This window comes from Crocuta crocuta, unplaced genomic scaffold, assembly GCF_008692635.1.
Source record: "Crocuta crocuta isolate KB4526 unplaced genomic scaffold, BGI_CrCroc_1.0 scaffold30, whole genome shotgun sequence".
Taxonomy (NCBI): domain Eukaryota; kingdom Metazoa; phylum Chordata; class Mammalia; order Carnivora; family Hyaenidae; genus Crocuta; species Crocuta crocuta.
Window position 1 is genome coordinate 4,680,180 of NW_027528345.1, and position 15,447 is coordinate 4,695,626.

Below are 15,447 nucleotides of genomic sequence, written 5' to 3' on the forward strand. Positions count from 1 at the left end.
CTTTATTATTAATAGTTCTGTAAAGTAGGTACTATTACTATCCTCGTTTTATAGGTGAAGAAAGCGGGGAATGGGAAGATTAAACTACCCAGGTAACCTAGGTAATAAAATAGGATTCTGGAACTTTCTTTCAAATATCCGTATTCAGTAACAAAGAGTTATGAAAATCTTCAGTCCTCCATGATGTCAATTTTAGAAATCTCTACCACCCTTACAGAATTATGGCATATAGCTTTAAGAGTTTTTATAAAGCTGTATTTCAAAAAGGTTCCCCAGTTAATTAGAACCCCACCTACTACTAGCAATAAACTTACAAATTATGGACTTGCCTGTGACTGGCTGAAACTTGAAACATGAAAGAATTATTACATCACTAAGTCCTCATTGTATCCCTGAATCAGTTGCTATTATAGTGCATTTTAAAACAGACACGTGACACAGGTTACACACAATTTCAACAGCCACCAACTGAATAAGTGGCATAACAAAGAAATGAATTCAGATTTCCTCAATATTCATTACATTTGAAATCCAGATCACATGACTCTTCAAAAGGTCATGTGTGTAATACATGTAGAATGTTAAGAATTTAGTAACTGGGGTCATAATGGAAAATGCTGTCTCCTAGAAACTAAAAGAGGAAGTAGCTAGTCATATTCATGAAAATATGGGGTCTAGTCCTTCTTGAATTACAGAATCAGAGCTGAGCCAAGATTTGGATATACAGTCATTTATCTCTGTCGTCTACAGAGCTAGGACAGACCCAGTACTGTCCTTTCACTGTGGAGGCCCTAAAATACAAAAAGAACACTGGCAACCCCCAAATCACTCCCACTAATCCTACATCCAGCAAGCAATTCTAGTTTCTTGTGCTACGTGGGCTGACAGGTCAAAGAGAACACAGGTCAAGCATGAAGTACCCTTTCTTCTCCTACATTCTCCAGAAGCCAACCTGTGAGTCTACTCAAGATATACAAGACAAGGCTCCCTAACAAGCTAAATCAAGAATTCTTACATAGACTGGGGGTTGAAAACAGGCACACATTCACTCATAACTTCAAAACCTTTAGGACTGTTTTGTTACAAAGAAATTGTCCCTTTCAAGCTTCTGACATCCCAACCTCTCCACTTGAATGGGACAGAAGATGAACTGTGTAATCTGCGTTTTACAAAGTGTTTTTTCCACAACTTCAAATCCTGTCTTATCAGGAATTCTAAGCAAAGTGAGACAGATCAATTAGCCAACTGAGTGGAAAAAGTTAGAGGCAACTCTACACATGCCAATGTGATTCTCCAAACTGCTACTCTAGGGCTTCTTGGTGAGAGGTTTGAAAATCTTAGGAGTTAAATTTATACCCTAGCATTTGAATATGCAGGTGAAAAAGAACATTTCTATCTTTAAATAATTATTCAGAGCCCTCATGCAGAACACTTATCTCTAGGGAGTTTATTTTACAAGTGTGCCTGAAGTTTGAATATAGCGTAACACTATTAAAACTGACAACAGTACAGATTTTACCTTATTAACCTTCCTACTTTCAGATGAGCCTTCATGGTAATCCTTTTTTTTTTTTTTTTAATTTTTGAGAGAGAGCATGCGCAAGGGATGGGGCAGAAAGGGAGGAATAGAAACAGAATTCCAAGCAGGCTCCGTACTATCAGCATGGAACCCTATGTGGGGCTCCAACTTCGGAACTGCGAGATCATGATCAGAGTAGAAATCAAGAGTTGGATGCTTAACCAACTGAGCCACCCAGGTGCTCCTTTGGCAATCTATTTCTAATCCATATCCACTTAATGATGGATGAACCTATAACTGCTTTCCAAACTTCAGAGGAGTTGCTCCGGAACTACAAGATTTCCCACATTATTGGACAGTCTGCCTCCTTCCTGTGGAATCATTCCAAAAATACTTTGAGGTCATTTTAAGTACCAAGTATTCTAATACCTCCCAAAACGTGGTTTGATAAAAGTGAGCATTTAAGTATTATAGGCTCTCTACTCGCTCTATCAAGTACAGATGTAATTCTATTTTTCTGCACTATTAATTTGTTTAAAATATTAGTATGATCATTTCTTATTAACTAGTTTGTCTTGAATGTTTTAGAAAAATTAAGTTATAGCTCAAAAATCTAAAAGGTCATCTAACCTTATACTTTAAACTCATTCTTGTCTAATGCTACTTTGGCCACTGTAATTTATTCCTCCTACATCTGTCATTCCTGAAATAGCCTTTACCTGAAAATACTATTCTCACATGAAAAATTCTAACTTTTGATATTTGCTTTAAACAGTTTTTAGAAGAAATATAAAAGGTATTTTCAAAGTACTTTTAATGTTAAAAAACTCAGGTCTAATTAAAGGAAATCACTGGATATGAAATGTTAAAATTTAAACTCTGAAACTTTAATGGTATTTAGTATCTTTATCATGGAATTAGTTTTTATTCATATTGCTTTTGTCAGCTTTTATTAAGTCCACTAATTTTGGTTTGACATACGTGGGAAAAATCTAACTTTGAAATCACTGATAAACTAAATTCTTATTTTCAAATGGGTTTTCTGTTATTTTAATGTACATCTCAGGATTTAATAGATCACCACTTTTAAAAAGAATGTTTTTGTCAATCTTATCAGAATGTTAATCTAACATCTAAGTACATTTATGTACATGCAAAGAAAGCTGGAGATTTCAGACTAACGCACAATGAAGGAGTTTTATCCCTTTGGATTGCTGGCTCTCTTCCAAGAAAGAAAAGCCCAAGAAAGCAGTCTTCTTGGGGTAGGTCCAAAGGTCTGGATATTCTCCACATGAACAGTGTATCTGTCGCCTGACCTGGCAATGGGCCCAACTTGTACTCTAGCAGTAATGATCTTCACAAAGAGTAGAACACAGGCTGGGACCAGCCAAGAACATGGACCATGCTTGTGAAGTTTCCCTTGAATTTGTACTCATTGTGAGAGAAGCCCAATCTCATGTCTCCAGGTCTTTAAATAGGGCAGCAATAGTGAATCAGATTCTAATTGCAAATAATTAAAGTCTTTACTTCCTTTGCATGAGGAATTATCACATGGGTAAGCAGTAGAGAGCCAAAGATTAAAATTTACTTCACTAAGCATTTGCAATTAAGTTGTGTTTGGTAGAGCAAAGGAGGACTATAAAATGAGCTATATGGCTGATTAGCTATCTAAAATGTAAAAGATTTACATTTATTGCTCTCCACTCATCTATTGAGTTATTTTCATTTCTTTCCTTTACCTAATGAGTACATCTCTAAGATTAACTGAACAAAAATGAGGACATCCCTCTACAGCTTAAATACCATCGTCATCACTTTAATCATTCCTTCAATAGGACCATCCTCCTCTTTTTTTTAATTTTAATGTTTTATTTATTTCTAGGAGAGAGAGAGATAGCATGAGCAGGGGAGGGTCAGAGAGAGAGGGAGTCACAGACTGAAACAGGCTCCAGGCTCCGAGCCGGCAGTCAGCACAGAGCCCGACGTGGGGCTCGAACCCACGAACCGCGAGATCATGACCTAAGTGAAAGTTGGACGCTCAACCGACTAAGCCACCCAGGCGCCCCCCTTCCTCCTCTTTCAATGCAGCAAGGTAAAATTTATAAACCAAACTTATGAATATATTTACAAAAATTCTAAAGAAATTACCAACCTAGTCTGCTATAAAAACCTAAGGTGGACTTACCATTTGAAAATCAATTATCTGAACAAAGGAGAAAAATACAGGATCACTTGCGATATGCAAAGGCAAACAGTTTTGGTAAAATTCAACATCCATTCATAATAAAAATTCTTAGGCTAGGATGTAAGGGAACTTCCTTAAATGGATAGGGAGTAAGGGAAGACCATAGATATTGTGCATATTAGAAAAGGTTGAAAGCTTTCCTTGTAAAATTGATGAGGCAAGGATTTTCATTATTGCCATTTCAAGTCAATTTAGTTCTAGAAATCCTAGCCAGTGCAATTAAGGAAAAAAAGGAGGGTTGGCTGAAGGGTTGGAAAGTCAATAGCCATCCACATGATTGTTCATGTACAAATCCAAAGCCATCAACAGATAAACTATTAGAATATATGATCAAGGTGGCTGAATATTAGAGTCAATATAAAAATTGCATTTTCATGTAGAAAAAAAGTAAAATTTAAAGTTATACCATTCAAAGAAATGCACAAGCTATTAGGTGAAAGATGAATTAATGGAGGAATTACCATATTGATGGGTTAGAAGACACATTATAAAGATGTCATTGTATCAAATTAATCTCAACATTAAAATCAAAATTTTTCCTTTTGCAGAAGCCATCTGACTCTAAGATTTATATGTAAATGCAAAGGATAAATAACAAAGATTATCTTGACAAAGTCAAGGGCTGCTTCTCCCACATTTCAGAGCTTCAAGAGCTATAATATTTTTTAATATAGTACGGTAGTAGCATAATGAATAGATCAATGGAAGTTCAAACTAGAGCCACAGATAGGAACATTTTTCTGAATAAATATGATGCATTTTTAAAATTCCTATGAAGTATTTCCATTAACAAAATAAAGTTTTATTTACCATTGCTTTTGAAAGTTTTAAGTCCCTTATTTTGGGGTTTTGAAAAAACTAATAAATCAATGTTTAAAATGGACAGATTGAGCTCTTCCTTTCATTCAAATAGTTTTTTATTTAATGTTCTACCTCAAAGTTTAACAAGTGACTTTTTTTAACCAAGGTTTTCACAACAGATTTAGAACCCAACAAGGCCACCCAAAAATAATTCATTTAAGTGTCCTCACAAGTTTTATTCATGTCAAGATTTTGGAACCCTTTCAATTAGCATATTTGAGGTCACCAATCATAACTTTGCAAAATTCAATAATCCATTCCAAATCTTCCAATTTTTTTTAATTCTTAACACCATGTAGCCAATTACTCTGTCCTATCTTTTTGAAAAGTTCACATGGCTTTCAGGCACACATTCCTGTCCTCTGTCTTCTTGACCTCTTCATTTTTCCTAGTTTAATCCTCACCTCTCCAAGTGCTGAATATTGGCATGCCTCACAGTTGAGTTCTTGCAATTTCTCTTCTGTATTTTTGTTTATTCCCTATGCAATTTCATACAGCCTTAGAATATAGGATACTCTAACTCCTAAGTTACTGCAAGTCCAGACCAACCTCCAATTTATCTTCTATTGCCTACTTGACTAGTCTCCTCCTGGATGTCTGACTGGCATCTCAAAGTCAAAATATGAACATAGGGGAAGGGAAGTAAAAATAATAGGGAAGGAGACATTCCATAAGAGACTCAAGTACAGAGAACTGAGGGTTGCTGGTGGGGTGTTATGGGGTGTGATGAGCTAAATGGGTGATGGGCCTTAAGGAGGGCACTTGATAGAATGAGCACTGGGTGTTATATGTAAGTGATGTATCACTCAATTCTATTCTGAAAATTATTACACTGTATAAAACCAACTTGGATTTAAATACAAATAAATCCGATGTTCCTGCCTAACCTGTGGTTCCCATAGCCTTTACCATTTTTGGTAAATGAAATCTCTGTCCTTCATCTCCTCAGGCAAAATCACACACACACACACACACACACACCATTTAGAATCTGACCACTCCTACTGTCAACACTCGACCCCTCACACCTGTCAGCTTGACCATCAAAGTGCATACTGAATGTGGCTACTTCTAACTTCACGGCTACACCCTAAATTCAAGACTTCATCATTGCTCCATATGACTGTTGCTTTTGCACTTGTTCTGTTAGCCTTTCTCCATGTAGCAATCTGAGTGATCTCTTTAAAATGCAGACTGATCATGTCCCTCTTCTGCTCAAAATCCCACAGTGGTTTCCAATGTTAGTGATAGAATATTGTAAATCACAGTAGGGATTTTGGCTATGTGTTGGGCTGGATTCACCATGAACCTAAAGCTGCTTAAACTTCTGGTCTCTTGAAAAAAATCCCTTGAGGCCCTGAGAAGAATCCTAGAGATTTTGCACTCATAATTTTTCTATTTTTTTTTATAAAGCTCCCTCCCCAATTTGTTTAGTGTTCAAACCCCACAACCTGGATCCACCCATAACTCCCCAACTTAGCCTCCCACTGCAATGTGACTTCATCTCCCACTACCCTCCCTCCTTCCCTATACTTGTACAGGCTGGTTACAGGACATGTTAAACAGGTCTCAGCACCTTTGTAGCTTCCATGAAGGAGGTACTCAAATATTTTACCAATGAAGGAACAAATGAATAAACAAATCCATGTTGGGGCAAGGTTGAGGCCTCAGCCTCCAGCGTTATTAATGTGGAACAAGAACCTCCCCTTAGCAGTCAGCTCTTTTCTTCATTTACTCACGTGGAGCATGGAAAAACAGTACAAGTCTTACCAATGCACTCATCTTGCTTTCCTTCCTCCAGCCCACCATGAGGTAGGAAACAAAGGACTATTTATTGACCCTACACCATCTATTTTCTCTTTTCCAGCCGAATACTATGAATGGAGCCCCTCCAGGGCTAGTAGTGGATAAAAAAAGTCAGAAATTTCTATTTACTGTTGCAAGATCAGATTTTGAAAATCACAATGTAAATATTACTCTTAATGTTTCAATTTGCACTTTTCCCATCCCCCAAATAAAATGCTGAGGAATGTGTATCCCAAAAAGCCAAGTGAATATCCCAGTTTGCTAGAATATTTACAAAATTACTGGATATAGACGAGAAAGGAGTCAACATAAAACTCTGAACAGTTTCACACTAAGAATATTACTGGTCCCTTTTATGTAGCCTGTATGTTACTAATAGCCCAGTCCTCTTATCCATCCCACCTCTCAGCACAAATTAAGTTTAGCTGTGAATCTATGGATGCCAAAAATATTTCATTCTGTTTACTTCTCCTTAGTTTTGGATACCTCCTTTCGTAGCGCTCAAAGGTACCTGGAATTTTTCCAACACCAATCCCAACTGTCTACCTATTGGTGCACGGTCTGGTTTTCCTCGCATCTATTCACCTAATGGCCCCCAGCTTAAATTTGAGTGCCTATACTCCCCCAACTCAGTCTATGATTCCAGTTGCATTGTCCTGACTCCACAAGCAGAGTGGGTCCGGCTGATGATAGCTCTGCTACCAGTAACAGCAATTCAGGTCCAAGTTCAGGCCAAGTCAGGTCCAATAAGATAATCAGACCCTATATACCAGGACCTCAGTTTGAACTACTGGGGTGGGGGTGGGGGTGGGAGTGAGGACTCCCAAGAGTCACTGGATTGGTGTTAAGTTAAAGCCCAAATCCCAAAACAAGGCTTTCAGATACCGTCATTAGTTTGTCCCTTACCTCTCCATCATCACCATCTTGACATCTCCTGGTATCCTATACCTTTACTTTTAGTACTCCAAGTGGTTCAAGCACAGTCTCCTCACCATGCATTTGCACATGCTGTCGCTTCTATCTGGAATACTTTTCACCCTCTCCCTTTCTCCTGACCAAGTCCTGCTCATATTTTAGATCTCCAATAAGATGTTATTTTCTCAAGGAAACCCTCTCAGACATCCCAATCTGAGATATGGTCTTCTTAAGAGGTCCCAAATCATCTTTCAGATGAACCTTGTCTTACAAACCTGACTGAACAGAAAGGTTATCTTGGTACTAACACTTTCTCACCTGTTTGCACAACAGTTATTATATCACATAACACAGTACTACTTGCTGTGAAGAATCTAGAAGATGGAATAATATGCTATTTTTTTTTTACTTTAAGGAACATAAAATCTTAAAGTTAATAGGTGGGATAGCAGAGGTATACAACAAATCCAAGACAGAGTTAACTACATACAGAACAATACAGCCGTTAAATTGTGATATTATATAGCTTGGGATTCTAAAGACCACGTTAATTTTACACAATTATAAGCAGGTAGGTACATTAACCACATGCTAATTATAGAATAGCAATTTTCAGTAAAGCAAGAGTCTGTAAGAATGTACAATTAGTCAAAGACCTAAAAAACAAGATTCCAATTGCATTTTTAAAATCACATCATCTGTGTAAATGAACATCTTAAGTATTTAAATCACCTTTTTGAAGGCATTTAAAATAAATTTGAGATGCTATGGAAGGACAAGATTAAGGAAAGCCTGCTTACCGGCTACGTGACCAAATAGGAAACAAGTGAAAGGGAATACAAGGTGGTAGATCACAGAGGAGCAAGCACTGCTGAAAGGATCAACAGAAACATATTCAATTCCTGCAGCAGAGGCATACGTTGCTGTCAAGCAAAAACTCATAGGGACTTTACCAAATTGCAAAGTGACTAAAAACCTTACCTAGGAATTTCAAAAACAACAAGTGCACCAACTTAAAGCAAAGATGGCAAAGGTCTTAATGGAGGTAGAACAGAAAAACAAAACGTAGAGTCTATTTCAAAGAAGGGTTAATAGTCTCAGACCCTCCTCAGCAGATTTGATCAACACATGAACCAGACCCAGCAGACATGAATAAAAATGAATTTGAATTCCTAGCAACAAATGAATCACTAATTTTACAAAGTCAAAGGAAATTAGATTATAACTGATTTAATAGGACACCATTATGTTCAAGACACTGGCAGATCTTATTCTTCAACTGAAGGTTAGAATTAGGATGGCTTCTCTTAAGATTCATAATCCTCTCCTATACATTCCCAATGTAGCACAAGTCATCAAGGGAAAAAAACCTTGCCTTCAAAATTATGAATCATTTCTACCCACAATTTTTCCAGGTTAATAATATAGCCTAAATATATGTAATCCTTGCATAAAGAAAATATTTTTTAAAACCCTGAGTGTTTTATTTATTTTGGAGAGCGAACACATGGAGAAGGGGAAGAGAGAGAGAGACAGAAGATCTGAAGTGGGCTCTCCACTGTCAGCACTCAAACTTATGAACTAATGAACCATGAGATCACCTGAGCTTAAGTCAGATGCTCAACTGCCACCCAGATGCCCCTAGAAAAACTTAAGAATTAAGAGTAGACAGGTAGTTTTCCTAGTAAGAACTGCTGTTACCATACATGAAACCTAAGGGATAAAAGTTACTTTCCATGTTCTGTTTTCAAAATGCACCTGACTGGATAAACACACACTCTGGTTCCTAGCATATTGGTTCCCTTCCTTATTTACCTGATTCACATTATTCACAGAATGTGGAAATTAACCTCATTAGAAATGCAAGATAAGAGGCACCTGGGTGGCTTAGTTGGTTAAACATCAAACTCTTGATTTTGGCTCAGGTTATGATCTCAGTCCTAACATTCAGCCCCACGTGGGGCTCCATAATGAGCATGGAACCTGCTTAAGATTCTCTTTCCCCATGCTTCTGCTCTCTCCAAAAAGAGAAAAGCAAGAAGTACTAGGTAAGATTTTCGAGAAGAGAGAACTTCAAAGCTCTGGGACACTGCCACAGACGTCGCACAAAACAAGCATCATTTATGGCAGATTGATCCTGGTGTTTGTACATTATTACATTCATTCTGTGAAGCAGAGCACACAGCTAGCAAAACCTGTCTGCCAAGAATGCTGTATGCATTGAACAGTCACAGCACTGCCAGGCTTCCCCCTCACAGAAAGGGTCTGTACAAGTTCAGGATGAGCATAGCTTAGAGTTCCTCCAACCATCATGAAGAGAACCATGCAGAGTTTTAAGAACAGCTTTTCATAATCCATCTAGGCAGCTGCAGTGTTGAGGATTCACAATCTCGGAACCTTAAATTTCACAATTTATGATCTTTCTTTGGGGGATAAAATTTAACTTATCATTACTAAGACTGAAGAATGACTACTGAAGAAGCTATTCTGAAGTGCACAAAGGTTAATTAAAGCAAAGACAGACTTGAATGGTTTGGGCAAATAACGTTATTCAAATACAGGTATTCTTTAGATAATAGGACTTATAGAAAGTAGCACTTGCTAAGTTTTCGTTATAGCAGGTGTTGGGTTTAGATTTTTTAAAAAAGGCTTCTTCGGTGGGGAGAGGTACAAATGGAGAGGGAGGTAGAAGAGAGTAGTGGTTTCTTTAAAAGTTTATTACAGTTTATTAGTTCAAAATATTGGCTGTGGTCAGGGACCTTAGAAATCTTTAAGATTCTGTAAGCAGGTGGCTAACCAGCCAAACACAACTGTTTCTCACCGCCCAATCTAAAAATTCTAGATTTTCAAGTTATAAAACACAAAAGATATGGTGATACTGGTCTCAAGTTTCCTATGCACCTTTTTCCAGAAGCATGCCCATTCCACTGCCCGATGGACACCTCAGTGTCCTAATGACACCTCACTTTACCCATTTCCTGTAACTTCCTGGTCCCTATAGCTGTGAGGTCTGAAGTTAAAGTCTGGAAACTTGACCTTTACTGAAACAAACATTAAGTTCATTAGCCACTCATTACCTACTCTAGGTGAAGATGCATAGAGGTAAGTTCTCCAAGTCAGTAGCAGAGCCAGAAGTACAACTCTGTTCCCAGACTCCCAACTTCCGAAGTCAACTGTGGCCCTGCTGACACGAAGGATAATCATATTTCTCAAAACCAATGCTGATTAAGTCTTTAAAAGGGAAATAACGTGTATATGAATAAAATTGTATTTAGAAGAATTCTCACACATTCATAGGATCATCCACCTGGATTACACACAGAACAATTTTTTTTTTTTTTTTACAAATAGTTTATTGTCAAATTAGTTTCCACATAACNCACACAGAACAATCTTTACCATCTCAAAGCTAAGGAAAAAGCTTGAAAGGAAATTCTCTTCCATTTCTTGTTTTATGTGCACTTCACTTGTTTGGCATTCAAATCCTCTGTCAACAACATAGCTGCTTTCAGTCCCCGGCCTGGAGTCTCTTCTCAAATCCAAACTTCTTTCTTTTTAGTATTTTAAGAGAGCACACACGTGCACAGGCACAAACCAGTAGAGGGAGAGGCAGAGTCCCAAGCAGGCTCTCACACGGTCAGCTCAGAGTGACGTGGGACTCCATCCCACGAACTGTGAGTACATGACCTGAGCCCAAACCGAAGAGTCGGATGCTTAACTGGCTGAGCTGCCCAGGTGCCCTCCAAATTACCTTTAAAACTAAAGCTGCCAAATGAGTGCTACAACCTGAGAAGCTGTAGGTCGTCTCTGCTTTAACAGCAGGGTCTCTTCTGTGCCCGCCGGAGCCTACACGGTCCTGCACCTGCGCACCTTCACAGCCCTTTTGCCCTGCTTCCCCTGCCCGCCACACGCATCGGGACTCTGAACATACAGATACTACCCCCCTCTCGTCTACAGACCTGTTCTAACTTTTATAGATTAATTCCTGATTTGACTCTCAACCCCAGGAGCGAGACGTGCCCTGTTTATGTCTGCCAGCACGGTCCAGCTTTCACAGTCACAATGAAATTATTAAAAACCCTCTAACTACAAACCCCTCTATCTGTTTTACTTCCTGCCTAACAGAGAACCTCCCCACCACTACAGTAATAAAGCCTTTTGCCCAGGCTTTCCCCACACTCCTTCCTGCCTCCTGACCAACCCAGATGCTTCCCCACATGGCCTGTCATGGGGTGCCATGTCCCCTGCCCTTGGGAATTGTAAATAAATTTTCAAAGGCACTCATCTCCAGGTCTGTCACCCTACCATACTTGATCTAAACAAATCTTGAGTACTTTTTTAATACAAGCCGCCTCCATCACCACCCTTTTATTTTTGCTTAGAAAATCCCTACAAATTCTTCACCATGAAGATTAAGTTGTTGACGTATCACTTCCTTGGTAAAAACCCACGGAGTTGTTGCTCAGCCCCTCGAGCTGCACATAACGCTGCTCCCAGCCCACAGCAGCCTTGATTCAGTTTTGTGATTTCTGTTGTCTTCTTTTCCCCACACCGGGCTTTGAGAACCTGAATGAAGACAGTCACTCAAGTCTTACGCAGTACATTCCTTGGCATACATTAGGGACTCCAAGACTAAGAATAAATTTAGAAAAAACTAGGAAAAGCACCAAAACTCTCAAGTTGGGCATCATCTAAAACCCATTGATGAAAGACATTTTTACTCATATCAAGTCCTGTTTAATAGAACAAATGTTTTAAGCTCCTAACTCCATGGCACTGAGAAGAAAGGGAAGAATAGCAAGGGAAGAGAGAGCACAGGGCTTATCAGAACCAGTTCTGCTCATCGTGGGTAAAAGGGGGAATAAGCAATAGCAGAACTACACTTAAAATCTACAAGATTTTTCATTCCTGTCAACCTTTTCAGAGCCTCCTCCTCCTTCCGAGGTTTTAGTTTTGTTAGGGCGGAGGATGGTAGAGTGCAGAGGCGGGTTGCTCATTTTGCAGGGTTTTGATGTGTTGTGCCATCTTTATTCAATTTTACTTAGACAATGTCTGAGGTCTACCTGGAGCCTGGCATCCACAATAGTTAAGTTTGGCAATCATGGCCTCAAGGTGCACTGTGAAATCTGAGGTTGAGAACAACTGAATTCATCAAGACTGAAACTACTATGAATCGCAACATCTTAGGGTCATAATGAATTAAGACCATCAACAGAAATGTTGGGGGGAAAAATGACTTCCCCTTCCACTTAACCTTCCATGTGCTCAATCCTTAGACCAACCCACTTGAAGTCCTTCTCAATGAAGGCTCACCATTGGAATAGAAGATCCTACAAGTCTATCTGAACAATATGTGAATTGTGGAAGAAAAAGCCTTTGATAACATTTTACTAATTATGTTCACAAGTCTCCATTTTGTCTAACAAAATGATGATTACCAGCTAATTATTTAGGCCATTAATTGATTGCTTTGTGATTAAAGATACATAGACTAGCCGTACTTAAAAGTGGAGGGGATTTAAGAATTGAAAAGAAAGGATACTATCTTTGATGTTTTAGATAAATGTGGAGATATTGTATTAATAAATTAAATTCCATAGCTTTCTATTTTTTGTGTTTTTTTTATAATAAATGTGTAGTGTAAAAAAATTTTAAACAAAAGACTCTGGCTTTCTTGTGCCATTCTGTTTCTGATAATGAACACGGATTGTGAATGCAAAACCCTGCATATCATTATGTGAAACATTTATGCATTCAGAGTGTCTACTTGGTGGTTTTCTTAAGAAGCTAAACAATTCATTAAACAAGCTGCTCCTGAATGGTAGATCAGAACAAGCATAATCTGCCTTCTGTAGAATTCTATTGTGAAGCTGTACCCATTTGTGTTTTCTTTGAAGCCATAAAAATGAAACCCTTATGCTCATATTAAAAGCATAAGAAAGGCATCTATTATGTCAATAGATTTAAAACACGGCCTTAGACACAGTGAGAACCACTCCAAAATGGCACTCTTATAATAGCAAAGGTTAAGAAGTGCATTCCCAGAGAAAACCTTCAAAGGCCTACATATCATTATATCCCAAAACAGATGGCATTGCAGTGTTGGGACTATAGTTTATGGACACCTACAATCTCAGATAAATCCTTTCTAATCCCATTCCTTTGTCTAGATGTTGCACTTTGATGATAACTGCAGGTGCCTTTCTCTATGCTTCAGAGAATGACACAAGGATATGAAGATTCACATACATGCATGGACAATTCTTAATAGGACTCCTATGTAATACACGAATTTTACTAACAGATTTATACTTTATAGATACCTACTCTTCCTAGATTCTATTATAAATCTTGAGTCTGAATTTTATAGGAAAAACAAAAATACCACTCATATTATTGGAAGCATAAGCTCATGAAAACCACTTTATAAACCAATATACAGAATTCTCTAGCATCTATGATCTATGTATATACCCAAGAAAACCTCAAACACAGCAGATGGGGATGAGAAAATTCACAGCAGCATTATTTGTAATGACAAACTGCAAATACCCAAAAGTTTGTCAATAGGAACTGGATATAGGAACTATAGTCTACTCAATACTGCATAGCAATTAAGACTGAACTCCTGCTACACACACCAACATAAACCTGAAAATACTGAGCAAGAGTCAAAACTATATGCGATGTTTCTTTTATAAAGTTGAAAGCGTAGAAAATTGAACAATGGGTTATTATTACTTCGGTTCTTTATCTAAAACTCTGCTAAATAAAAGCATACTAGTGTGACTAGTAAATGGATTAAAGTTTGATTATTGAATCTCATACGGAGTACTTTTTTGTATCAAAATTAGTTTACAAAACTGCCTACAATCTACTAATTTCTAACGGGTCCTTACAGGTCAAGAAAATTTGTTTAAAACATACTTTAAAATTTGAGGGACATAGGTCAATTCTAACCTACACAAGTATTTAGGTAGTTTATTTTACCAAAAGAAGTTTTACTTCATAGTTTACCTGAAACTTCACAAGGCTTGTGAGATTGCAGAAAATAGCTGCTTTTTAATTCCTGTCTGTATATAAGATGTGGCTTGTTATGATCATCTTCAGGTTCGCTCCCATCTGCTTTCATTATAGGTTCTAAGAAATATTCACCATCATGCGCTTTAAATGTTCCCATCTGAAAATAAAGAAAATAATTAGCTTCGTCACAAAGCAGGGAAAGCACACAGTGCCACGGTTTGAAACGAGCACACAGATGCAGGACATCCAGGAGTCCATTCATTCACTGTCACCCACTGAACATAACATTTCCTTTCCATGGTTCCCTTATGTATTGGGTCATGAAGATTGGACAGCTTTCTAATAGGCAAACTAGACAGCTGGACAGGCTGCTCTTGTGTTTATCACACCTCAATACTCAAAAAATATATTGGTCTGGGGTGTCTGCAATAGCTCAGTTGAGCATCCAACTTTGGCTCAGGTCATGATCTCACAGATCATCAGTTCCAGTCCCATATTGGGCTTTGTGCTGACAGCTCAGAGCCTGGAGCCTGCTTCAGACTGTCTCCGTCCCTCTTCCCCTCCCCTGCTCGAGCACAGTCTATCTCTCTGTGTTTTCTCTCTCTAATATAAATTTTTTAAAAAAATAAAAAATGGATTGGTCTGCATTTAAAGCATAATTTTTAAAGACATGTGGGTGGCTCACTTGGTTAAGCATCAGACTCTTGATTTCTGCTCAGATCATGGTTCAGAAGATTGAGCTCCGTACTGACCGTGCAGAGCCTTCTTGGGATTCTCTTCCCCTCTCTCTGCCCACTAGCTCAGAAGCACACATTTGTGCTCTCAAAACAAACATTTAAAAAAAATTTTTTTCAACTTGGCTTTGGCAGTTTTCTACTTAGAAAAGCAAATCCTGTGAAGAGCCAATTCAGAAATCAATTATTAAATCATGGATAGGAGAAGCACAATCTTGGTGAATGAGGCTTTATTTACAGTTCTTAGTTATGTTATTTAGAGACAATAACTCTGAAATTATTGCTTTAAATTTCACTGTAAACATTTAAATCACAATTTTAACTAAATAGTCCCTTAAAGCCAT

At 38.0% G+C, this 15,447-nt stretch overlaps 1 protein-coding gene across 1 annotated transcript in view; it reads right to left on the reverse strand.

Annotated features, from left to right (window-relative positions):
• The window catches only part of ADAMTS20 (ADAM metallopeptidase with thrombospondin type 1 motif 20), a 164,072-nt gene that overhangs the window by 136,542 nt on the left and 12,083 nt on the right, over positions 1-15,447 (reverse strand). The window contains exon 3 of the mRNA XM_077753231.1: positions 14,364-14,526. Within this exon, the coding sequence (XP_077609357.1) occupies positions 14,364-14,526 (163 nt within the window). The remainder of the gene's footprint in view (positions 1-14,363; positions 14,527-15,447) is intronic.